The sequence below is a fragment of the Rana temporaria genome, chromosome 4 (genome assembly GCF_905171775.1).
Source record: "Rana temporaria chromosome 4, aRanTem1.1, whole genome shotgun sequence".
Classification (NCBI taxonomy): Eukaryota; Metazoa; Chordata; class Amphibia; order Anura; family Ranidae; genus Rana; species Rana temporaria.
Window position 1 is genome coordinate 287,612,183 of NC_053492.1, and position 27,536 is coordinate 287,639,718.

Consider the following 27,536-nt stretch of genomic DNA (forward strand, 5'->3'; position numbering starts at 1 on the left):
AAAGATACGCCGGAGCAAAATAGAAGTTACGCGGCGTATCAATAGATACCTTGTTGTAACTTCTTTTGCCTGCAAGTATGGTGTGCGTTCTGAAAGTGCACCACACCTATATGATATAATAGAAGTCTATGGCAAAGTGCAGCTAACCTGCAGGAAAGCCACAGGTGAACCGGGTAAACAGTGCATCAGTGTGAAAGCAGCCTTAAGCCCCTTTCACATGGTCAGTCTGACCCAATCGGACCCTCCATTCACCTCTAAAGAGTGACAGATATAAATGGACTTGTGTCTGTTTACAAACGCCCACCTTCAATTCGATCCGCTAAAAAAAAAGACTAGAGTGGGCTAGAGTAGAGCGGGCTGCCGTCCACCGCTCCGCTTATTATTGCCCACGACCGGTTACCAAGTCGCTTAAGTGTCCCCCGCTCTTCAAAAGTTTGGGCACCCCTGATCTATTAAATCCATTTGTGATATTGCTGTTCACTGCAAACAAATTGTGATTTTCTATATTGTTTTCCTATTTTGATTGTACCTGTTCTTATTTCAAAGTACTTGTTCATGCACTATACAATTTGTAGATAAAATGTTAGTTTTGTGTGTGTTTGACCCTTATAAGAACACACAATCAGATTAGAAAACAAAAGGTAGAATTCAGTTTGTGTCCCATGAGCTCAAACTACAGATTTGATTGATTATCAGTTGATCAGTTATAATGTACGTTTTTACAATGAGTCCACGCAAAATATATTCATTTATTTTTGGTATATGCCAAGATAAAGCTGAACCAGGTGTCTTATAGCCAAAAAAGGGGATTGAGAGATCTTCTGTTGGAGCTAATGGAAAAACACACGTTTTCATGTCCTTTCAAAACTATAAAGTCCACTTTATCCTTCCAGTAGATGTATGGCAATTTATCATTCAGTGCAAGGGCATTGCATCTGATAGCTATGATTCAAATACACCTCAAATAAAAAGTTAAAATCCCATTTTAAGAAGAATTTGATTGGAATATCTAATTTACCTATGCTGTATGCTATAGAATAATTGTCAGTTGAAAAAACTTAATTTGTATAACTTTTGTTGTTGGTTATAGATACACACCTCCCTAATTAATGGAAGACCAAGTGCTGACTATCATACACCAACACTTTTGGAATTTACATCAGCTCGCTACATTCGACTGAGATTACAACGGATCCGGACTCTAAATGCTGATTTAATGATGTTGGCTCACAGTGATCCAGAAGATACAGATCCCATAGTTACAAGGAGGGTAAGTGATCCTGAAATGAAATGCAATTTTACAAATTTGGTAAAAGTTTTGTTAAATAAAGATTAACATAATTTGATTTAATGGTCAATGCAAGCCCTAACTATCTAAATATATATATGGCATTATGGGGAGATAAAGGTGTTGACATAAAACTATTTTATTCCTTATGAGAGTGCTTGTGTTTTATACCTTATATTAGTCCATGCTTTTATCTACACTTACAATGCCTTGAAAAAGTATTCATACCCCTTACATTTTTCCATATTTTGTCATGTTACAACCAAAAATATATATGTATTTTATTGGGATTTTATGTGATAGACCAACACCAAGTGGCACATAATTGTCAAGTGGAAGGAAAATTAAAAAATGTTTCAATTTATTTTAGAAATAAATAACTGAAAAGTGTGGTATGTATTTTTATTTACCCCCGCCCCCCTGTTTTCATTTTTTTTTACAAATAAATATGTGAAAAGTGTGGCGCCCCCCCTAAGTCAATACTTTTGTGGAACCACCTTTCGCTGCAATTACAGCTGCAATTCTTTTTGTGGATGTGTCTCTACCAGCTTTCCACATCTAGAGAGTGACAAAAATGTCATGCCATTCTTCTTTGCAAAATAGCTCAAACTCAGTCAGATTGGATGGAGAGCATATGTGAACAGCAATTTTCAAGTCTTGCCACAGATTAGCTGTAGCTCTGGCTGCATGTTTAGGGTCATTAAGCGCCCAGAGGCGATTCAGTTCGCATATGCCGCACTATATATGTTTTTTCATTCTTTCATTCATTATACTGCTGGAAGGTGAACCTCTGCCCCAGTCTTTTGCAGACTCTAACAGGTTTTCTTCTAAGTTTCCCTGTATTAGGCTTAATCCCTCTTCCCATCAACTCTGACCACCTTCCTTGTCCCTGCTGAACAAAGCATCCTCACAACATGATGCTGCCACCACCATGTTTCGCAGTGGGGATGGTTTGTGCAGGGTGATGTGCAGTGTTAGTTTTCCGCCAAACATAGCATTTTACTTTAAAGCCAAAAAGTTGCAACAAAAGGGCGTACACGTACATCCCTCCATCATAGCTGCATAGCGGGCGTGCCGCAATCGTGGCGAGGAGTAAACAAGGCATTTCCCTGTTCTACCTAGTGACATGCCAGGGTCATTGGTAACAGTGATCTCTGTCATGTTCTAGGCAGCCCATCTCCTACAGTTAGAACACACTCGGGGGAACACAATTAACCCCTTGATCGCCCCCTAGTGTTAAACTCTTTACCTGCCAGGGACATTTATAGAGTAATCAGTGGCTATTTGTAGCTCTGATTGCTGTATAAATGTCAATGGTCCCAAAATAGTGTCAAAGGTGTCTGATCTGTCCGCCACAACGTCGCAGTCCCGATAAAAATCACAGATCATCACCATTAGTAGTAAAAAAAATTATAATAATAAAAATGCCATAAATCTATCCCTTATTTTGTAGATGCTATAACTTTTGTGCAAACCAATCAATATACGCTTATTGCAATTTTTTACCAAAAATATGTAGTAATATATATATTGGCCTAAAGTGAGGAAGAATTATTTTTTTGTTTATAGCGCAAAAAATAAAAACCGTAGAGGTGGTCAAATACCACCAACAAGCTCTATTTGTGGGAAAAAAAGGACATCAATTTTGTTTGGGTACAATGTTGCACGATCATGCAATTGTCAGTTAAAGCGTTGCATTGCCATTTCGTAAAAAATGCTCTGGTCATTAAGGGGGTACAACCTCCTGGGGCTGAAGTGATTAATAGTGATGAGATCAGGGCTCTGAGCAGGTCAATAAAGTTTTTCACACCAGAGTCTTTAAACCATGGCTTTGCAGACATGGACCAGATTTTGAGTATAGAGGCACAGCTATGATGAAATAGAATAGCCACTTAAGGACCCCCCACTGTATATGTACGTCCTCTTTTTAAACATGGATATCTCAGTAACGGCAGCAGCTGCTGCCACAACTGAGATATCCATGTTTTCAGCTGGCGGCCGTGTAAACGATAACGGCGGTCTCCGCAGCGGATTCGCCGCGAGATCGCCGTTATCGGTGGCGGGAGAGGGGCCCCCCCCCTTCCCGCGGCTTTTCCGCGCCCTCCGCCGCTTACCGGAGCCGTCGGTAGCGGCGGAGGAGATCCGATGCTGCCGCCAGGAGAGTGAGGACTTGAGTGAGGGCAAGATGGCCCCCACCCGTCCTCATAGCTCTGCTGGGCGGAAGTGACGTCAAAACGTCAGTCCCGCCCAGCCTCTTAAAGAGACATTTTTTTTTCTGTCATTTTTTTAAATGACAAATTTTCCTTTTTTTTTTTTTTTTTTGCATTTAAGCCCAAATATGAGATCTGAGGTCTTTTTGACCCCAGATCTCATATTTAAGAGGACCTGTCATGCTTTTTTCTATTACAAGGGATGTTTACATTCCTTGTAATAGGAATAAAAGTGATCATTTTTTTTTTTTTTTTATATTTTAGTGTAAAAAATAATAAAATCAATAAAATTAAATAAGAAAACAAAAAATTTTTTTTTTAAAGCGCCCCGTCCTGACGAGCTCGCGCGCAGAAGCGAACGCATACGTGAGTAGCGCCCGCATATGAAAACGGTGTTCAAATCACACAAGTGAGGTATCGCCGCGATCGTTAGAGCGAGAGCAATAATTATAGCCCTAGAGCTACTCTGTAGCTCAAAAAATGCAACTTATAGAATTTTTTAAACGTCGCCTATCTAGATTTTTAAGGGTAAAAGTTTGACGCCATGCCACGAGCGGGCGCAATTTTAAAGCGTGACATGTTGGGTATCATTTTACTCGGCGTAACATTATCTTTCACAATATATAAAAAAATTGGGCCAAATTTATTGTTGTCTTATTTTTTAATTCAAAAAAGTGAATTTTTTCCAAAAAAAGTGCGCTTGTAAGACTGCTGCGCAAATACGGTGTGACAAAAAGTATTGCAATGACCGCCATTTTATTCTCTAGGGTGTTAGAAAAAAAAATATATAATGTTTGGGGGTTTTAAGTAATTTTCTAGCAGAAAAAAATGTTTTAGTCTTGCAAACACCAAATCTGAAAAACACCTGAGGTCTTTAAGTGGATAGAGCTGTAACAATACCCCTTACTGGATACACCTATAGTTAATAATTTTAAAGGATGTCCACATTCTTTTAGCCACATCACTTGGAATTAAATTCTTACATTTCCTAATTGTGAAAAGTGGGACTTGCATTGATCACATCCCTTAAAAATAATGTTCAAGTGGTCCTCCTAAGGATGTCTTAGATTTGCCAAATACTTAAATTATATACTTGTACATTAACCACTTAAGGACCCATTCACGCCAATATACGTCGGCAGAATGGCACGGCTGGGCACAATCACGTATCTGTACGTGTCTCTTTAAGCCCAGCCGCTGGGTCGCAAGCGCACGCCACCGGCGCACGCACGCGACCCGGTCCGAAGCTCCGTGACCGCGTTCACGGGACCCGCAGACCCGATCACTGCCGGTTTCCCCGCGATTGGTCACCGGAGCTGAAAAATGGGGAGAGGTGTGTGTAAACCCAGTTTATTTTATTTTATTTTATTTTATATGTGTTTTAAAGGGAAGAATAAGTAGGACATTTTTTTATTTTTTTTTAGTTCTGACTAGTAGTTGTTTTAAAAAAGATGTTTTATTCTGCTATTTGTCCTTTTATTACCACACACAAATTATATTGCTGATATAACCCCTGATGAAGCAGTTCACCAATAAAATTACAGTATTTTTTTTAATTAGTGTTTTATTTTGGCACAAAACTACAAAAAAAAATTACAAATGAAAGTATGGCTAAATTAGCTGAAGAGAAATAATTCTATCAGGGTTTGTTCTCTATTGGTTTATTACAAGTTCAAATGAAATAGTCTTCAGTAAAAATAAATGTATAGGGCATTGCTTCAACTAAGATCATGATTGCATTTTAAAACCAGCCACTGATCTGCAGCAACAGGTGGCAACATTGTAAAAGTGTAAAGAATGTTACATTAAATATAACAACCATTTAAAGCAATCTGAAAAAAGCAGGAATCCCTGTGAATTACATTTTCTCACAAATTGTTTTCTGACCTTTGATTTTGTCAGCAGGTCCCAGAGAGAGAGGTTAGTGTATATCATCAAAGGTCCTATATACCCTCACAAAAGTAAAACAGTAAACTTTCAATTCCTTTATGTTTTGAAAGATATTAGGATTACTTCCTTTCCACGGGAGTTACATATTTATTATGAGTATCTTATCCATCTCTCTGGGGCTCTGGATGGCTGCCACTATTTCCTGAGAGATGGATTCTGATGCATTGTGAAGTAAATGTCATTCTCTATGGTTTTACATTTGTAAGTGTATTTTATGTTGACTAGATGGCAAGAAAGAAAGAAAGGTAAATGCATGCATACCGAACTGTAACTATGATAAAAGAAAAAATCAGAGCTGTGCTCAGATTTACCTAGGCTGAGGTTCCAAGGCATTTTTCAATTGCAAAAATGGTAGTTTTTTTTTCCACAGCATGCTAGTACAGAAGCCAATATCACAAGGCATAGCAGTTCTGTATAACAATTCATCACTGTGCAACTAGCTTCTGCTGATTTGTTTGATGTTGCATTGGGCATTTAGCTTGGAGATTACACTTCTGTCTTTGTGTAAGGTTTGAGTATTTATCACTGTTCTGTTTGATGTGAATGAGGAGCAAATAAAGGGCAAGCAGAATAAATGGTAATAAATCAGTGTGCAGGACCTGAATCAGTGATCCACATTACTGATGAAATTTATTGATACTGCATTCAACCTTCCAAAGCGAAATTTAACAGGGTCATCTCAATTTATCTTCTCCAAAATGGTGTGTTTGCTAGTATATTTCTTCCATCCTTTTGTTTATGAAAGGTATATGCATATTGATGCTTTAGTTTTTAGCTAGATAGAGGTCTTAGAGTGGGTACATACTTAAAGTAAAACGGTCATGAGGTAAAAACAAAGCTACAATTGTGGACCTACTTCTGAAATGCAAGTTACTTGCCTGTTATGCTGACCCTTACTTACTCTAAACAGGTAATGAAAAAAGAGGGTCATACTAAGCCAGGAAACTAGAATTATTAGAAACTAAATTCAGCCATTTGTAACAGGTTTATTATAGAAGAATGGAAGCAACAGGAATTTTATATGCAATATTTTAAGTTTTCAGCTAATAACTCACACTTTCTGAATGTATTTGGCCACTACGCTCAAATATAAATAATATTCATTGCCCAGATTTAAGCCCCAGATGATATATACTCAAATAAAAAGAAGTCTGTAAAGCTGTGTACACTACCAAGATCAAAAAATGTATTAATATAATATTGTATCTTAAAGCGGAGTTCCACCCAAAAGTGGTTCTTCCGCTCATTTTTCTCCTCTCCTCCACAATTGGCACCTTTCAGGGGGTAGGGGGGGGGGACAGGATACTTGTCTTTGAGTCTAGGAGTCTGTGCCACAGCACATGATGTCACTGCGGGGCTTCCTCCTCCTCCCCTGTTGCCAGGCCAGTAGTAAAGAGGAGCTGGGACTTGCGCATGCGCAGTAGGGTTCCTGGTGTGAAGCTGTAAGGCTACACTGCCAGGTTCCCGTACCCACAATGGTGGCGGCAGCACCCGACATCGCTGAATTCCAGGACAGGTAAGTGTCCTATTATTAAAAACTAGCAGCTGCAATATGTGTAGCTGCTGGCTTTTATTTATTTTTTGTTGGGCGGACCTCCGCTTTAAGTAGCAAAAAGTATCAGCTAATGACAAGGCTGATACAAGATATCACTCCAGGCTCAACTTTATCAATTGCAGGGGCTGACTAAGTGGAGTCCTTCTTTCCTCAACTTGCCAAATTCATAAGAAGAAAAGCCAAACATCTGCCATAACTTTTTTTTCTTTGTTTAAGAAACATTATTGTAACGTGTTCACATTATCAGGTTCAAGCACATTGTTCTTCACCTGACCCTGTCCTTTCCCCTCTTATGAGTTTTGCCCTAGCCAGGACTTAATCATATGAGCAAAAAAAAAGAAAGAAGTGGGGACAGTTTTTCTTTTCAATTTGAATTGGGCATCTGGTGCCTTGAGGCATTAAATGTTCTAAAGCACTAAATGTGTCAAGGCACTAACTGTTACCTGTTGTCGCTTGTGCTATTATCCATCAATAAATCCTCCAGTCATAGTTCACAGCTCCATTGACCATTTTCTATGTCTTTGAACCTATACCTTCTAGGGCATGCATTTGGGCATAGATTATTATTAGTATAGGATTTTCAGTATTGGTGAGCATGAATCAAGAATGTATTACTGTTTTACTCATATCTCCCCCTATTTTTTCCACAGTCATTGCTCATAAAATTAGGATTGCATATAAAATCACAATTTAATATAAAATCAATTCCAACTTCTGCGCTCAAAAAAAAGTTGTTACTAGAGGAGGCACTACTGCAATAGCTACATATGAGGCCCCAAGGGTTTTCCACTGGCACTATTTCTGACCACAAGTTTTCTTCTTTTACTAGACTGAATATAAATTACCCATCTATAATTTTATAAGATGGTTGTATTAAGTCCTTTCTCTAATACAGGTTGCTTGGCTTGAGTCCAGAAAAGTTGGTACCTACCTGCACTAAACAAATATATATTACTACAACACCTTATATTACTAGAAGATCTAGTAAACAAGTCCTAAAATTCTGAGCTATGTTGCAGTAGTGATTACTCAGATTCCTGTGCCAAACAAATTAAATAAACTGTGATAGTGAAACCAAGTCCTATTAATGCATAATGGCATACAAGTGAGAGTCTTTTCCCAAATAAATCCTCGAGTTGTGAAGAAAATTTTGCGTGCTGTTTGATCAGATAAAGTGCTGCGTGCTGTTTGATCAGATAAAGTGATGTTTCCACCTTCACCTTTAAACTGTCACCCAAAGTGAATGAATTAGATGGCTTCTTACCAGATGATAATGTCCCTTACTTTGATACCAAAAAAGGGAACATTAGGGCTTATGACAGGATCACCTGTAAGGTCAATGCCGTCCTGGCAGCAATGCTTGCGATGTTCATTAAGTGCCCGATATTTGCATGGAAAACAGAACGATGCCAAACATAGTGTAATATGTTTTATTAAAGTATAAAATATAGGCAGAGGGAGCCAAGTGGCCGCCTACCGTTTAGGATGCCTTAAACCCGGCACTGGGGCTATCTCGCGTTGGAGCAGTTAGGATCCTGGATGCTGTATGCCGCGCTCGTTGCCCGGGCGTGCGTTCCACCTCAGCAGTGTTGAGAACCAGCGATACAGGAAGTGACGATGTTGCGTGTGTGGGCGGTACCTAACCACGCACGCAACATCGTCACTTCCTGTATCGCTGGTTCTCAACACTGCTGAGGTGGAACGCACGCCCGGGCAACGAGCGCGGCATACAGCATCCAGGATCCTAACTGCTCCAACGCGAGATAGCCCCAGTGCCGGGTTTAAGGCACCCTAAATGGTAGGCGGCCACTTGGCTCCCTCTGCCTATATTTTATACTTTAATAAAACATATTACACTATGTTTGGCATCGTTCTGTTTTCCATGCAAATATTGGGCACTTAATGAACATCGCAAGCATTACTGCCAGGACGGCATTGACCTTACAGGTGATCCTGTCATAAGCCCTAATGTTCCCTTTTTTGGTATCAAAGTAAGGGACATTATCATCTGGTAAGAAGCCATCTAATTCATTCACTTTGGGTGACAGTTTAAAGGTGAAGGTGGAAACATCACTTTATCTGATCAAACAGCACGCAGCACTTTATCTGATCAAACAGCACGCAAAATTTTCTTCACAACTCGAGGATTTATTTGGGAAAAGACTCTCACTTGTATGCCATTATGCATTAATAGGACTTGGTTTCACTATCACAGTTTATTTAATTTGTTTGGCACAGGAATTTGAGTAATCACTACTGCAACATAGCTCAGAATTTTAGGACTTTTTTACTAGATCTTCTAGTAATATAAGGTGTTGTAGTAATATATATTTGTTTATTGATTGGTTTCAAGTATGTATCACTTCTATTAATTAGCGCACCCATTTCCATATATTCTCTCACTGTATAATCATTTGATTATTATTGGGTAGCAGCTTAACACTGTATATAAATTACATTTAATTTATTGGCGCGAGATACCACACACACACACCTACCTGCACTGCTTTTCCTGTTTTTGTTTGTGTGAGGGGATCGCTGGCCCTCTAACTTCTAACTTTTCCAGGATTCTTACCATAAATGACACTCATTTTACAGAATTTCCTAGAATTGTTAGCCTATTCATTTTTTAAACTGAAAAAATATATATATAATTTGTTAAGGTTGTCCAGAATTTATTCTTATTTTTTTTTCTATTTTTCAGTGATAAAATATAATACTTCACAGAATTAAAAAAAACAAGGAATTAAATACAATAAAAGTAAAATTTCAGAGGCTCATACAATAAAATGTTGCTGTGTCAATTTTTTTGTATCATTGCTACATGCAGTGTATCTGCCCACACTAGTACATTGACATTGGCAACAGACTGCTAGAGAAAGGTAGGTGGTAAAAAAATAAAATCATTGACCATGCCAGCACCAACAGGAACATCTCCTACAGGCCTACGTTTCATTATTAAAGTAAATCTTTTAGTTTGTAGATGGCTGTTGAATGTATACATGTGCTACGTTTGATAGCCCTGGACAGCCTCTAGTTTTATAGCCTAAAGACCATGGGCCAGATCCACAAAAACCTGACGTAACTTAAAAAATCCAATTTAAGTTACACTGCCTTAAAGTTTCTACCTAAGTGCCTGATCCACAAAGCACTTATCTAGAAATTTCAGGCTGTGTAACTAAAATTCCGCCGGCGCAAGGCGTTCCTATTCAAATGGGGCGAGTCCCATTTAAATGAGGCGCGCTCCCGCGCCGGCCGTACTGCGCATGCGCGCCGGCCGTACTGCGCATGCGCGAAGTTACGTTACGCCGAGTTTTGAGGATCGCGACGGCTTAAAGTTGCGTCGGGGATAAAAAAAATGACAGCGGCATGCATTCCTGAGGGAGAACTCCATGCCCATTTTCAAAGAAAAAAACGGCATGGGTTCCCCCCCCAGGAGCATACCAGGCCCTTAGGTCTGGCATGGGTTGTAAGGAGACCCCCCCACGCCGAAAAATTGACGTAGGGGGTCCCCCTACAATCCATACCAGACCCGTATCCAAAGCACGCTACCCGGCCGGCCAGGAAGGGAGTGGGGACGAGCGAGCGCCCCCCCCCCTCCTGAGCCGTGCCAGGCCGCGTGCCCTCAACATGGGGGGGTTGGGTGCTCTGGGGCAGGGGGGCGCACTGCGGGCCCCCCCACCCCAGAGCACCCTGTCCCCATGTTGATGAGGACAGGACCTCTTCCCGACAACCCTTGCCATTGGTTGTCGGGGTCTGCGGGCGGAGGCTTATCGGAATCTGGGAGTCCCCTTTAATAAGGGGGCCCCCAGATACCGGCCCCCCCACCCTAAGTGAATGGATATGGGGTACATCGTACCCCTATCCATTCACCTGGAGGCAAAAAGTAAAAGTTAATAAACACACAACACAAGGCTTTTTAAAATATTTTATTATTCTGCTCCGGACGCCCCCCCTGTCTTCGTTATTAGCTCAATTACCAGGGGGGGCTTCTTCTTCCGCTCTCCGGGGGTCTTCCGCTCTCCGGGGGGGGCTTCTCCGGACTCCGGGGGGGCTTCTCCGGACTCCGGGGGGCTTCTTCCATCTTCTCCCCTCTTCCGCTCTTGACTCAGCGAACCCCGGTTCTTCTGCAGCTCTCCGGTGCCTTCTTCTTCAGCGCTGGCTGCCTGCTATGTTTGTGTGTTAGCTCGATTTCAAACAGGCAGCCGGCGCAGTCTTCTGTGGCGTCAGGGTCTTCTCTTCCTTTCTTCCGATGTTGCCTCGTCGCCTGTTGTCGCTGTAATGATGGAAGCGCGCCTTGCATCCCATTTATATAGGCATCACCGTCCCATCATGCTCCGGTAGGTACCCACGTGGTGGGTGCCTACCCACGTGCACCCACCACGTGGGTACCTACCGGAGCATGATGGGACGGTGATGCCTATATAAATGTGATGCAAGGCGCGCTTCCATCATTACAGCGACAACAGGCGACGAGGCAACATCGGAAGAGGGGAGAAGAACAGAAGACAAGACCCTGACGTCACAGAAGACCGCGCCGGCTGCCTGTTTGAAATCGAGCTAACACACAAACATAGCAGGCAGCCAGCGCTGAAGAAGAAGGCACCGGAGAGCTGCAGAAGAACCGGGGTTCGCCGAGTCAAGAGCGGAAGAGGGGAGAAGATGGAAGAAGCCCCCCGGAGTCCGGAGAAGCCCCCCCGGAGTCCGGAGAAGCCCCCCCGGAGAGCGGAAGACCCCCGGAGAGCGGAAGACCCCCGGAGAGTGGAAGAAGAAGCCCCCCCTGGTAATTGAGCTAATAACGAAGACAGGGGGGGCGTCCGGAGCAGAATAATAAAATATTTTAAAAAGCCTTGTGTTGTGTGTTTACTACATTTTACTTTTTGCCTCCAGGTGAATGGATAGGGGTACGATGTACCCCATATCCATTCACTTAGGGTGGGGGGCCGGTATCTGGGGGCCCCCTTATTAAAGGGGACTCCCAGATTCCGATAAGCCCCCGCCCGCATACCCCGACAACCAATGGCAAGGGTTGTCGGGAAGAGGTCCTGTCCTCATCAACATGGGGACAGGGTGCTCTGGGGTGGGGGGGCCCGCAGTGCGCCCCCCTGCCCCAGAGCACCCAACCCCCCCATGTTGAGGGCATGCGGCCTGGCACGGCTCAGGAGGGGGGGGGGGGCGCTCGCTCGTCCCCACTCCCTTCCTGGCTGGCCGGGTAGCGTGCTTTGGATACGGGTCTGGTATGGATTGTAGGGGACCCCCTACGTCGATTTTTCGGCGTAGGGGGGGTCCCCTTACAACCCATACCAGACCTAAGGGCCTGGTATGCTCCTGGGGGGGAACCCATGCCGGTTTTGTTTTTTACAAATTGACGTGGAGTTCTCCCTCGGGAAAGCATACCAAATGCCGTCGCTGGAATGGGCCTTTACAAGGTGTGACTAACTTTACACTTTGTAAAACGAGCCCTAATTTTACACTTGCAAAATAACACTTACGGCGCAAAAAGGAAGCTAGAAAGCTTTGTGGATCGCCTTAAGTGCTAATTTGCATACTAGCAACGGCATTTCGACTCGAAATGCCCCCAGCGGCGGATGCGGTACTGCATCCTAAAATTAGGCAGTGTAATTCAATTACACATGCCGGATCTTCTGTGTAACTTTGGAAAAAGCCTTTTGAGGATCGTTTCCAAAGTTACACACAGACTGAACAGCAGTTAAGTCGGAGTATCTCTTTTGAGGATAACCCCCCATATTCCAATATTTATTTCCATATAATGCCAAAGTAAAACTAAAATCTCAATGTTAAATGTCATAATTCCGCAACATATGATGTTTACTAACCATTTCTCTTGTTTTTTTCTTCCCAGTATTTCTATTCCATAAAAGATATTTCTGTGGGTGGTATGTGCATCTGCTATGGTCATGCACGAGCTTGCCCATGGGATCCAAGAACTAATGTAAGTAGATCTTAACTTCTAATTATTATACAATTGTATGGCTTTAAAAATAGTCTGAGTGTGCCAAAGCCATTATGATATTTTTTTAAGTTTATTACTAATAAAGGTTTGGATCACATTTTAGAACATTTTCCTGCCACATTCCTGCCATTTCAGCATGTCCTTTTTTTTTTTACTAATGCAATTATATAGTCTTTTTCCTGTAATCTTAGTTCTGAATGCTTAGTGCCCCTTTCCATTAAATGTGTAGTCATGCAATTATCTGCACTTGCAGCTTAAAGTGATATTAATGTCTTGTTTTTTTTTGTTTAAAAATAACAAACTTGTTATACTTACCTGCTCTGTGCAGTGGTATTGCACAGAGCAGCCCAGATCCTCCTCTTCTTGTGTCCCCCACCAGCGCTCCTGACCCCTCCCTCCTGTCGAGTGCCCCCACAGCAAGCAGCTTTTTTTTTGGGGCACTCAAGCCGAGCTGCTGCTCTGTGTGTACATGTATTCATTCTCTTCTTTGGCTCACTGACTTTGATTGACAGCAGTGGGAGCCAATGGTGCCTGCTACTGTCTCAGCCAATGAGGGAGAGTCCCCGGACAGTTGATGTCTTGTGCAACATCGCTGGATCTAGATGGGGCTCATGTAAGTATTAGGGGGGCTGAGGAGGGCTTCTGCACATGGAAGGTTTTTAATCTTAATGCTTAGAATGTCTTTAGGACCACTTGAAGCCGAATGAGTGGGCATAAGAACATAATTGTTTTGATATGTCTGTTCCCACCAATGTGCAACATTGAATGGTATTGGAGTAAATTCCTGCAAACTTTGGTTTGTTGACCTGCAATTTTCCAGTAAAGCCAACTGAAATTGATTCTTTCAAAAACGTAATTATTATTTTTATAAAGGATTTATATATAAAACAAAACATCAGTACACTTCAAAACAATATGCATTACATCTAAACAGTGTTTTATTACTTCCCTCCTCTGTATGGCCAAAGAAATTGCTTAGCATGACAAAAAGCTGAAAATCAAATCTCCTTGAGCAAGAAAAAGAATCTCCCATAACCAGAAGTCTACATTTTTGCCCCTATATTAGTCATAAATGGCCCAGTCCCAAACTGGGAACATTGCCTAAAAAAAAAAACATTTTCCAGCAACCAGTGTCTTCCCCCATCCATTTGAAAATGTTAGACTATTTTTGTTTGTGTAGATAGTGCTAGGCAATATATGATGTAATGTAGTAAGATTTTTACACAAAAAAAAACTAGATTGGTAATGTTTTCATTTTGTTGTTTGCCCTAAAAAACCTTATACAATTGTAAATGCTACTGATGGCTTGTTTATAAGAAAAATGTTTAGCTTTGAATGTACTGACCCTTTGTAAAACTTTTCTGTACTTTTTATGAAATATATTCATTCAATTAGGGAATGCTGCACAAAATCATATTAGGCAATTTAAAGTCAAGAAAGTCCTTTGTCTTCAATATGTTTAGTAAATTAAAATGCCTTTTGATCCTTTCACTTGTTTCTTCCTACCTATTTTGTATGCATTTCTTTTTACATATAGCACACTATGCACAGACTGTTCACAATGCAGTCATGGATACATGATTTTTTTTAGATAGGAACGAGAATGTAATTAGGTAAGCTTTTTTAAGCTTTAATAGTCACCTTAACCCATCTAGTAAGGTTTAAAGAGTAGATGACAGCCTTAATATGCTGTAAAATGTTAATTAGCAGGTTACAATAATATGTGTTTTGTGATTTTATTTTATTATTAATTAAAATTCTAGTTAATGACATATAGTTAACACTTTAAATGTTACATTTCTCATCATTTGACTTTTTTTGTTATTACAGAACCTTACAACTTACTTGGGATTTAAATACATTTTGAAATATTTTAAATACATAGAGAATCACTCTGAATTTTAAGATTAGGATTTATTGGTAATGCGCATGTAAATAAAACAATTTAACCACTTAAGCCCCGGACCAATATGCTGCTAAATGCCCAAAGGCGTTTTTACAATTCGGCACTGCGTCGCTTTAACAGACAATTGCGCACTCGTGCGACGTGGCTCCCAAACAAAATTGACGTCCTTTTTTCCCCACAAATAGAGCTTTCTTTTGGTGGTATTTGATCATCTCTGCGTTTTTTATTTTTTGCGCTATAAACAAAAATAGAGCGACAATTTTGAAAAAAATTCAATATTTTTTACTTTTTGCTGTAATAAATATCCCCCAAAAACATATATCAAATTTTTTTTCCCTCAGTTTAGGCCGATACGTATTCTTCTACCTATTTTTGGTAAAAAAATCGCAATAAGCGTTTATTGATTGGTTTGCGCAAAATTTATAGCGTTCACAAAATAGGGCATATTTTTATTGCATTTTTATTAATTATTTTTTTTTTACTACTAATGGCGGAGATCAGCGATTTTTTTCGTGACTGCGACATTATGGCGGACACTTCGGACAATTTTGACACATTTTTGGGACCATTGTAATTTTCACAGCAAAAAATGCATTTAAATTGCATTCTTTATTGTGAAAATGACAGTTGCAGTTTGGGAGTTAACCACAGGGGGCGCTGAACGTGTTAGGCTTCACCTAGTGTGTGTTTACAACAGTAGGGGGGTGTGGCTGTAGGTCTGATGTCATCGATTGTGTCTCCCCTATAAAGGGGATGACACGATCGATGCGCCGCCACAGTGAAGCACGGGGAAGCCGTGTTTACATACGGCTCTCCCCATTCTTCAGCTACGGGGAGCGATCGCGACGGAGCGGCTATAAACGAATAGCCGCGCCGTCGTCCCGGATCGCTCCCCGAGGGAATCCGCCCGCCGCACGCAGACGTAAATAGTCGTGCGGCGGGCGTTAAGGGGTTAAGTAGTTAAAGAATAAGTTCTCCTCTCGTAACATTTTACATGTTGCACTCCTATTTAGGGTGTAACATAGGCATGCGCACAGGGAGTGCCTGGTGTGCCCAGGCACACCCTAATCGCCCTGTGCAGCACAGATTCCCCCTACTGCCCTGGCTCCCCCCTCCTTCCCTCTGCAGCACTTCCGGCTTCCCACCTCTCCTCTCTTCTCCTGCCGGATGTTGCTGCGGGGATGTTTTAGGATATGTATTTATCAGCCTCTTCCTTTTCTCAATGAACATGGTGAGTGATCGGTAGTGTGTGTTTGAGCTTTGGGGTACACATCCTAATGCAATAGGCTGCGCACACCTATGAGGTCCGCGCTGTGACAGCTAGCAGGGTTCCTCTCCCGCTAGATTTCACAATTTAAAAAAAATGTGCCCAGCCACATCATTGAAAGGGCTCTGTGCATGGAAAACTGCAAGGTCCAGCAGCCTTGGCGGCTGTCAGTGCTGTGAAGCATTGTGGTACTTCATTCATCCTTCCTGTCAGATTGTATCTACTTACCCATACAGGACCTATGGGCAAGCAAATACACTTGGAGACCTGCATGGCTCCAGTGACATGCTGATCGCTGGTGCAATGCTTTACAGGCTGCAAAAATATATATTGCAAATGTGCATTTATTATTTTTTTCCAAAAAGTGAAATTATCCTTTAAAGTGGAGTTCCGGATTTTTTTTTAATGTCAGCAGCTACAGTATTTGTAGCTGCTGACTTTTAAAATATGGCCATTACCTGCCCAGGGCACCTGTGTGTCTTCCAGAAGACAGCGAGGGACAGAGGAGGTGCCGGACATGGTGTAGATATCCACAGATATGTATGCCCGGAAGTGGGAGCAAAAAACCTGTATTAGACAGGTTTCTGCTTCCCCCTAACCCCTGAGAGGTCCCAAATGTGACACCAGAGGGGGGGGATTCCGAAAACTAGAAGTTCCATTTTGGGTGGAACTCAGCTTTAAGACCCTTAGTAGAATAAATGGAAAATGAGAGTGAATTTCTCCAAATTGAGATGTATTTCTAACGTAAATCACTGTCACCCAAACACTTGTTCCCATTGGAATATTTACCCCAGCCCATGCTGTGGTGATTACTCCAAAACAATTGCAATTACCCTCACTTTTGGTTTCCAGGACAATTGAAGAGTTAAAAGTACCTCACCACACTATCCAAAAAAAAGCAAACATCCCTTCAGGCCGTCTGTCAGTTTTTCAGGCAGACCTGATCGGACTTTCCATTCACCCCTGTGGACCGGCGGATATCAGCGTAGACGTGTCTGCTGACACCCGCTGTTATCCGATTTGATCCTGTCCACCAAATCCAGTTGAATTGTGGCCCTATTTTCCATCCATCTGTTGGATCGGATGGGATCAGATGAAAATGGACAGACGGTCTGTTTTCATCTGATCTCCCCATAGAGGAGAACAGGACTCTGACAGGTCTGTCTCAGCGCAGTGAGCGGAGACAGACCTGTCATCCGCCTCTCAGCGGGGATCAGTGGATCGATCCCTGCAGAGCAAGCAGAATACGTCACATGGATTCACCCAGTGTAAAAGGACTCACATCACTGAATAAATAACAACAGTCTAAATAAGCAACTTAAAGGAACACTAAAGTAAAAAAATATTTTTTTGTAAAATAACAAACATGTTATACTTACCTCCACTGTGCAGCTTGTTTTGCACAGATTGTCCCCAAACCCTGTCTTCTGGGGTCCTTCGGCGGCTGTCTCGGCTCCTCCTTGCAAGAGCTTTCCACCTTCATGCGAGCGAGCGAGCATGGTGGAAAGTTTTTGCGGGCGCGCTCCCGTGATACAGCGGCAGGCATAGCCGCCGACTGTATAACATGGCCCCGCCCACCGCAGCTCTGCGTCATCGGATGTTATTGACAGCAGTGCCAGGCAATGGCTCCGCTGCTATCAATCCATCCAGCCTAGCCAATCAACGGCCAGGCTGGGAACCGAAAAGGAGCACGGGGACGAGCCAGGGACATTCGAGGGGTGAGGTAAGTAAAACGGGGGTTCGGGGGGGGGGGGGGTTTCGGTACATCGGATGTTTTTTCATCTTAATGCATAGGATGCATTAAGGTGAAAAAACATTTACCTTTAGAGAAGCAAGGAGAGCTATTACACATCTCATGCCAAGGTCCAGTAATCTCTGCATCAAACTGACTACTTACTAGGGATGAACTTTATGTTTGGGTCGAACATGAGTTCGACTCGAACATTGGCTGTTTGACCGTTCGCTAAATAGCGAAAAATTTGGGGTGTTCGCTGCAGATTCGAAAGCCACGGAACACCCTTTAAAAGTCTATGGGAGAAATCAAAAGTGCTTAATTTATGTTTCAATGATTTTTATTAAAGTTTTCCAAAACAAGGTACAAAGATCTCATCTTTACATTGTATGGTATACAACACATTTGGAGAGTCATACATGGAATATTCTAAAAGACTTGAGGAATCCACCTTGTATAACATAGACAAACCGTTGTCCCATCCTAATGCGCGCTGTAACACATTCGCTCAATTAAGTATGGTACATGTACCTGTCTCAACCAATAATCTTAAAAAGTGCTAATTTTAAAGGTTAATATGTAAGTTATTGTCATAAAAAGTGTTTGGGGACCTGGGTCCTGCCCCAGGAGACATGAATCAATGCAATTTTTTTTTCAAAACTGCAGTTTCGTACCTGAGGGGTGTCTATAGTATGCCTGTATAGTAGCACATATTTTCCGTGTTTATAACAGTCCCTGCACAAAATTACGTTTCTAAAGGAAAAAAAGTAATTTAAAACTACTCGCGGCTATAATGAATTGTTGGGTCCTGGCAATACAGATAAAAGCCATTAAAAAAAAACGACATGGGTTCCCCCCTCAGTCCATTACCAGGCCCTTTGGGTCTGGTATGAATATTAAGGGGAACCCAAACCAAAAAACAAAAAAAATGCATGGGGGTCCCCCCAAATTTTATTACCAGGCCCTTCAGGTCTGGTATGGATATTAAAGAGGAGTTCCACCTAAAAATGGACCTCCGCTTAACCCACTCCTCGCCCCCTTACATGCCACATTTGGCATGTAATTTTTTTGGGGGGGGAGTGGGGGCTTCAGGAGAAGGGGACTTCCTGTCCCACTTCCTCCTTCCGCCGAGGGGCTGGAAAGGTGATTAGCTTAATCGCCTTTTCACAGCCCCTCCCTGTAGGCGAGCGCCTGTCCAATCGGACGGTGCCGCGCCGCTCGTGCATGCGCACTGCCGCTCGCGCATGCGCAGTGGGTGCCCGGCCATGAAGCCGAAAGCTGTCACTGCCGGGTGCCCACACTAAGAATGAAGAGGGGGGGCGAGGAGCGGAGGCCCCGGCCAGCGTGTCGCTGGAGTTGTGGAGCAGGTAAGTGTCAGTTTATTAAAAGCCAGCAGCTACACTTTTTGTAGCTGCTGACTTTTAATAAACTTAAAAAAAAGGTGGAAAACCCCTTTAAGGGGAACCCTGTGCCAAATTGAAATAAAAATGGTGTGGGGTTCCCCCCAAAAATCCATACCAGACCCTTCAGGTCTGGTATGGATTTTAAGAGGAATCCCATGCCAAAATAAAAACAACATGGCATGGGGTTGCCCCCAAAAATCTATACCAGACCCTTATCCGAGCACACAACATGGCAGGCCACAAGAACAGAGGGGGGACGAGAGAGCGCCCCCCCCTGAACCGTACCAAAATAAAATTCCTGAAATCTAATTAATGTCCTAATTAAGCAATTAAATGCATGCTGCAAATTGAAGCTATATATTTTATTGACTTTTATCAAAAACAGTGATCCAAATATTATTAAAATATTAAATTTTCATGAATCAATATCATTTTGCAAAGTTTGAACAAAATGTATAAACATATAGGTGTTTTATTCTTCATTGCTATGGGTGTATATACTGTAAATGTATAACTATCTACCATTTTTTTTAAAGAATAAAAACTCTCCACATTTGCTCATTAGATGAAACAGTCTAGATTATATAACCTTGTTACATTTAGGCACTGATAAAAAACACATTGTAAGTTGCATTATTATATAACACCTTTACACATTTATACTATGTATCGAAAAGGGCTTTATGGTATCTATTAGTAAACATATATCAATGTTGCTTTCTCCTGACAATTAAGATCTTTGAGATCTGGCTATTACAAAGTCCAAAACAACATAAAAGTAAAAATAATGAGGAAATATCTAAACTAAATCACCATGCTGTGTAATATCTTATATTATACATTTACAACCTGTAACCATAATAATCACATAGTTAATAGTATTGAGGAGAAGCATAACTGTTGGTTATCGCTAACAGGCCATTTTCACAGTGCTGTAAACATCTGATGTTTGATTTTATGTGTGCTATGTATTTGTTCTAGATTTGTATACACCAGCTTTCTGATTCATTTTTTGAAATACATGTTTTCTTTTATGCCAAGGTCATTAAAGCTTACTGTTTTATTGTTTTGGCACCTGATCTAGAAATCGTCCTGTGAATGTGAACACAATACCTGTGGACCTAGCTGTGACCGGTGTTGCCCTGGTTTCCACCAAAAGCCTTGGAAGGCTGGAACATTTCTCACAAAACATGAATGTGAACGTAAGTAAAATATTAAAACCCTGTATCTGCTTGAGTAATACATTATATGTATCCCATGCAGTCCAGCACATAATGCCCAAACACAGAAAAACATTTTCTATAATCTATCCTCAAGGACTTTTGCTAGTTTTGTTTTTTTACTACTATGGAAATGCTTTTGCTTTTCTATAATATCACCAAGTAAAATCAACCCATTCATCATGAATCCCTTAATATTAATAAACAAAATATAGTTGTGATGAATGAGCCCAACAGACAATACCTACAGAAAAAAGAATACATACTTGTAATGTCACAAAAATAGAAACATATGTTTATTACCCATTTTAAAATAAACACATTCTAACAGTCTATTTCTCTTTTTTCCACTTTGGCTCTGTTCACACCAAAATGTAAAAAAACATACAGTAGCTTTAACTAATTGAGATCTCGGATCATTATTAATGAATTATAAAGAAATTCTCCCAATGATGCCCTAATCATTCTTGGTGATAACTTACACAAAGTGCCATATATATATTTTGTTCAGATTTTTTTGACACAATTTAACATCATCCTGTGATCCTGACAGATAACAATTTGCAACGGTATCTAATGTGTTTCATACAGCTGGAACAGACTCATAGACCCAAAACGAGTAATTCATACATTATATGGTAATTAAGAATTCACATTTACAACAGAGCAACAGTATCATACTTTTTCAGTTGTTTTTCATCCTAGGCCTGTTGTAAAATGATGATTGGGCAGGAGCATTACCATCTTCGGTGGATGCCATATGGCAACCAAGGACCCATGCAGTGGTGCAATCTGTCTATTATCTGTGACTATTATGAATCCCTATATAACGTACATAAAGACACTGGCACCCCACAGCCTACACCTGAGGCAATTTATACCTTTTTTTAAAGAGGCTAACACACCTACAGTTGATAACGATACTTTACTGAACTTGAGGTGTTAGAGGTGTTGGAAGTTATTAAATAATTTTAACTTCACAAGATGCTCACATCATCATGGATCACCATACTGGTCACTTATTTAGATTGTAAAATCACAGGTAACATTTATGTTGTGTTTCCAATCAAGTTTGTGACCTTCACTTTCTTTCAAGGTGAAACACATACAAAAAGTAGGGCTGTGGCAATCAAGGGACAAGAAAGCACAGTCATCAAGAAACAATTGGCAATTAACCCCTGCTTTCTAAAATGTGTTTTTGTTTTTACCTGTGTTTCCCATCCTGTTATGTTTTGACCAGGAAGCAAGAGGAAATCTGAACAAGAAATTGGAAACCTAACAGAGGCTCCAATGCTTTTCCCATTCTGTCCAAAATTAAATAAAAAAATATATACATTTTAGTCATTTTCAAAATGTTCTGCATGTGTTTTAATGCTATGAAAACCTATTTTATATAAATAAAAGTCAGTGACCCTCTTAGTGGTTTGGAGTCCTGCAGTGAAATAGTTTGAAGGAACCACAACAATTTCAATAAATTGTGCTAAAATGTATCCATGAGGTCAAGGCAAAGCAGCACTTACAATAATATGAGTGTAGCAAAATTCTGTTCTCAGAAATAAGTAACCCTTGCCATGGGAAGCACCAAGAAAATAGAAAAAACAATGTGGACTGCAGGTAACGGACAAAATATGTTGCTTTATGCTATTGTTTGCAGATTCCATGGGAAAATATATATCTTTTTAACTTTAGAGAAAACTTTGGTTGCTGTAATACAATGCTATAATGACAGCTTTGAGAAAGAAGCTGCTATTACAGTGGGACAAGTTTTACTAGGTAAGCTTGTACTTAATTCTTCAGTTGTTCCCCATGCTACAGTGATGTGTTATTTTAAAATAAAGAAAACCCTTTTCACTTTCTCAAATTCATATTTTCCAGTACCAGCGAAAGATGCACGCTTAAAAATCATTTAACACAGATGTTCGGTTTTCTACAAGACAAGTTTTTTCTTGTTTGTAGTGCAAAAGTGTGACCATTATAGATACAAAGGGATTGAAAGAATTCAACAAATGCACGGCAAATTCATAGAGCTGTGAGAATACCCTGTATTTAGCTTCTCCTGTCACATGTTTCAATGCTGGCCAATGGTAGTTGGCTAAAAAAATACAGCTTAACCAATCCCTAGTCCATCAAAGCATGGTTAGTCATGTTGTCTGCCAAAACAATGATTGTTACCTAATTCCAAAGTTATGTACGCGTTTCTGGGGCGTACCCCTTTCCTCAGAGCCTAGGTAGTCCGTCTCCGGACTACCTAGGCTCTGAGGAAAGGGGTATGCCCCAGAAACGCGTGAGCCATTTTTCTGGCTCAATATCAAACCGACTCCTGTTGTCATCAGGTTTTCCTGGCGGTGCCGTGTACCAGTCTGATTGCTTGACAAGCGTTCTTTGCAACTCCCTTTGTGAGTAAGATTATTGCTTGTATTTTATCTAATAAAACCTTCTAAACGGTAAAATATCTACTCACCAGACCACCGTGACCTCTAACTTAGAAGGTCAGGTGGAGCTTTGTATGATTGTAGGTCTGCGATCTTTGCTGGTACACACCAAGAGGATATGGCTGGAATCTGGTTAATACACCAGCGCAGTGTCATTCAGAAAAAATGAAAAAGCAGGGCCCTAGGGTAATCCAGTTTTAATTAAAATGAATGGTTTAAAACTTAAGCCAAATGGCCATTTACTTTAATATGTGCCTTTCCTTGGCACTGAAGGTAAAAGGCATCTGTTACCAAATAGAGATGAGGAACAGCCACCCTGCTCACGCTGTGTGGATCAGCATGCATTCCAGTGCCGTGGTAAACAGAAACTGGAGGTGGCTGTAAGTAAAAAACGTGACTGGGATGCGCCTCAGCGTACGTTTTGTCGCTGTGACATCATCAGGAAGCGTCCTGGTCACTGGGCAGATTACATTTTTGTTTCCCCAGGTAGGATGTAATTGGTTGAGCCTAATGAACCTTCCCACTGTAAGAACAGTGGAAAATGGTGCCATCTAGTGGAATTTAAAGTTACAGCCACAGGACGAGCGGGTGCGGCTAATTCCACAGTCTCTCTGGTGAACAATAAATACAATCAATATACAAGTAAATCAATGACAACAACACTAAAATTGTGTAAATACAGTGGTAATCGACATAATTAAATGTTAATCAATTAATCAACATGCCATAATGATAAATAGATTCAGAGTTGATTAAACCAGGATCAATATTTGATTGGAGAAATAACAGTAATACATAAATGTCCATTAACAAATTAAATGCTATATTACTCCAATCAATCCCTTATGGACTACAAGGAATTTATGATTTATGCATAAATAGGCAAATGGCCCATGTTAAATATTACAAGGGGATTCAATCATTAGGTAAAAAGCAATTAAGATCTACATCTATGTTTAGGTCAGCAGGTTGTAATGTGTCCAAATTATATAACCATTTAGTTTCATTTTGTGATACAACTTTTTTGAAATGGGTCCATCTCCAGTGTTTTTTTACTTTGTCTGTCCCATAGAACGTAAGTAGTGTGGGATCCCTATTGTGAATAACCTAAAATGGTTGGATACACTGTGCTTCGGGAAGCCATATTTATTGTGTTTGTTAATTCCAGTAATTTGCATGTAGTTCTACCTACATATTGCTTAGGACATGGGCACTCTAATACATATGTAACATGTTCAGAGTCGCAGGTGATTAGTGATTTAATTTTGAACTTGTGTTTTGTGACTACTGATTGAAAACGATAATTTTTTATTTTTGCTCTTTTGGAGGTTTTACACGCTTTGCACCTAGTGCAGTAGTGAAAACCTTCTCTGTCAAGAAAGGTGGAAATTGTTTTGGAGGGGTCTGGAATATTGGGTGTAATTTTATTTCTCAATCCTGGGGTCCTTTTGTCAGTGCTGCTGTTAGAAATCATAGGCCCCCCGTACAGCCTACCAGACGGGGCACCCCCACACAAACACCCAATGGTATTCTATACAAAATTTTCACAAAAAATACATTCTTACTGGACACAAATGCCACCTAGATTCCCCCCCCTAGTAAAAATCTCCCCTGCCTGCAGAATTCCCCCAATCCCTCCTATTAGCCCCAAATTCCCTCATCGGCTCATGGTACACAATCACCTGCATCTCCCCTCCCAGCACAAATCTTCTTTCTACAATCCCTCTCCTAGGATACATTCCCACAAATTCCTCCTCCTAGCACAACCTCCTCTCGGGGCAGGGGAAGGAGCTCAGTGGTGGCTGGCCAGGTTCATTATCCCTCCATGTCTCTCACCCAGCAGCTAAAAGCTGGCAGGAGGGAGAGGGAATAAACCTGGGTGAGAGACATGGAGGGCATTGTTCTCCACCAACTCTCCTGCTGTCTGAGCCCCTATGTGTGCCGGGGCCCACTACAGGAGGGCTGGTGCCCCCCCCTCCAATCAGCGGCCCTGCCTTTTATATATGAACTGTGGTTTGGTTTGGTTGGTAAAACTTGCTTTAGGTCTTTATCTTTCATGAGAATTAAAAAAAAAAAGATTTAAAAAAAAATTCTCAACCTCTCTATATTGGTCATTAAAGCCTGTTAGAAAGGCTAAATCTGCTTTAAAGGGTGCTTTTTGATCAAAATATATTTTCTATTTATATGGGGGACCTGTAGTGAATAGCCTTTCTCCAAAATCTATTTGTAAGGATAGCTGACTGTGCATTGGACTACAATGCACAGTCAGCCATCCTTACAAATAGATTTTTGGAGAAAGACTATTCACTACAGGCACTGCAGAAATGCCAAACACAGGTCCTCAGGGGGTAAGCAAACGGCTCCCCCCAAAAACATCTTGTTTCCAATGTTGATGGGGTCAAGGGCCTTTTCCCCACAACCCTGGTGGTTGTGGGGATCTGTGGTGGGGGGCTTATTGGCCTCCTATCAACATGGGAACAAGGTGCTTTGGTGTCCCCCTGCTCGCTGACACCCCCAATTTCCTGGCCTGCTGGGTTGCATGCTCGGATAACAATCTGGTATTGATTTGGGGGGGGGGACATTTCTTTTTAATTTTGGCACAGGGTTTCCCATTAAAATCAATGCCAAACCTAAAGGGTCTGGTATTGATTGGTAGGGCCCTACACTTTATTTATTTACATTTAGGTATCAGTGGGGAAGCCCGCTGACAGCTGCTGAGTGATCCGTTGTTTATGATGACCCTTTGGGTTTGGTATGGAATCTCTGAATGGAATCTCGAATCTTCAAATAACCAAACCTTTTTCAAATTTATATTCAAACCAAAACTAATTGCACATGTTTAGTCAATTCTCAGCATATCTTGCCCCCCATTGGCTTCTCCTTCCCATGTGTTATTACACTGGCTTTATAGGGCCCTGAAACAACCATTGAAGTTGAGGGCATCAGTAAACTTGGCATGCATCAGTTGATTTGTCTGTTGCTTTGATAAGAACTTCTCTTGTCAGTTAGGCCTAGCTCTCTGGCACAAAAACCCAGATCGTTACTACCTGTTCAGGTAAATTCTAATCTATTACTTTTGAAACTTACCCTCTTTTAACCACTGTTCCTCTTAACTAGGGATGAGCAGCAGAACATGCGAACAGGCAAAAAATGTGTTTGAACACGCGAACACCATTAAAGTTTATGGGACACGAACATGAAAAATCTAAAGTGCTAATTTTAAAGGCTTATATGCAATTTATTGCCATAAAAAGTGTTTGGGGACCCTGGTCCTGCCACAGGGGACATGTATCCGTGCAAAAAAAAGTTTTAAAAATGGATGTTTTTTCGGGAGCAGTGATTTTAATAATGCTTAAAGTGAAGCAATAAAAATGAAATTATATTTCTAAAGGAAATAGACTTTGGTCATAGACTTAGATACTCTGCAGATGCACATCAATATGTAACCCATGATTGAAATATTTGTAAATCCTGACTCTTATCTGCTCAAGACCCACCTTACCAGTTATTAAAAAATACACTTTTGTCTGTATAGGGGACGGGGGTGGATACACTGGTTCTGCCTGACATGAACAAAAATTGTTGTTCATGACTGAAAGTCAAAATCTTTTCAACCTCATTCCTTTCCAGTGTTTACTGTGACCATTCCAATTATGTCATTATCCGTTTTGTCACGTGGGTTAATACCAATAGATCTATAGTTAAATAAGAATAAGAAGTCTTACCAACAATAGACTTTTGTTAAAACATAACAGGTTCTAAAAAAACTGAACATTTATTCAGGTCATATTTGCATAAATCATGAATTAGATATATCACTTTTTAGTCACAAAATGCTTCACGATCTTTATATACTATTTGCACACACATTAACAATAGCAGCTCAATGAGCTGCTATGAAATTTAACAACACATGTACAGATAAGTACAGAAAATGTCATGTCTCTAAGCTCTTCTAATTGTTTATCCAGGCAGCATTAGTTTTATAAAAAAAGAATAGCAAAGATAATGCATGTATAGTAAATCTTTTGTGCAGGTCTGCAATTAAATCCAAGTTGTGTACAGAAACATTAGCTTGTTATTTAAGAGTGGCACAAGGTTTTTGATTAATGAAGCAAGCAAATCCAGGCCTTTCACTTTCTATCTTGATTTAACACAGGTGTTAATCAGAGCAGGCCTCAGTTGCGAAGGACACAATGGGGGTTATTTACAAAAGGCAAATCCACTTTGCACTGAAAGTGCACTTGGAAGTGCAGTCACTGTAGATCCAAGGGGAAGATCTGAAATAAGGGGAAGCTCTTCTTATTTTATCATCCAATTATGTGCAAGGTAAAATTATGTTTTTTATTTTCCTTGCATGTCCCCCTCAGATCTGCAGCGACTGCATTCCAAGTGCATTTTCAGTGCACTTGTAGTGCAAAGTGGATTTGCCTTTCGTAAATAACCCCCAATTATTAATACATAGGGGTTCACTGCCAGTGTCAGACTTCCACTTATGCTGTAACAGATATTTATCACAACTCAGGCCCAGATTCTCAAAGACTTACGACGGCATATCTCCAGATACGCAGTCGTAAATCCGAATGGGCGCCGTTGTAT

At 40.9% G+C, this 27,536-nt stretch overlaps 1 protein-coding gene across 1 annotated transcript in view; it reads left to right on the plus strand.

Annotated features, from left to right (window-relative positions):
* LAMA2 (laminin subunit alpha 2) overlaps positions 1-27,536 on the plus strand; it is a 1,029,834-nt gene that overhangs the window by 307,093 nt on the left and 695,205 nt on the right. Inside the window, 3 exon segments of the mRNA XM_040350410.1 lie at positions 1,091-1,270; positions 12,867-12,956; positions 20,370-20,487. Of these exon segments, the coding sequence (XP_040206344.1) occupies positions 1,091-1,270; positions 12,867-12,956; positions 20,370-20,487 (388 nt within the window).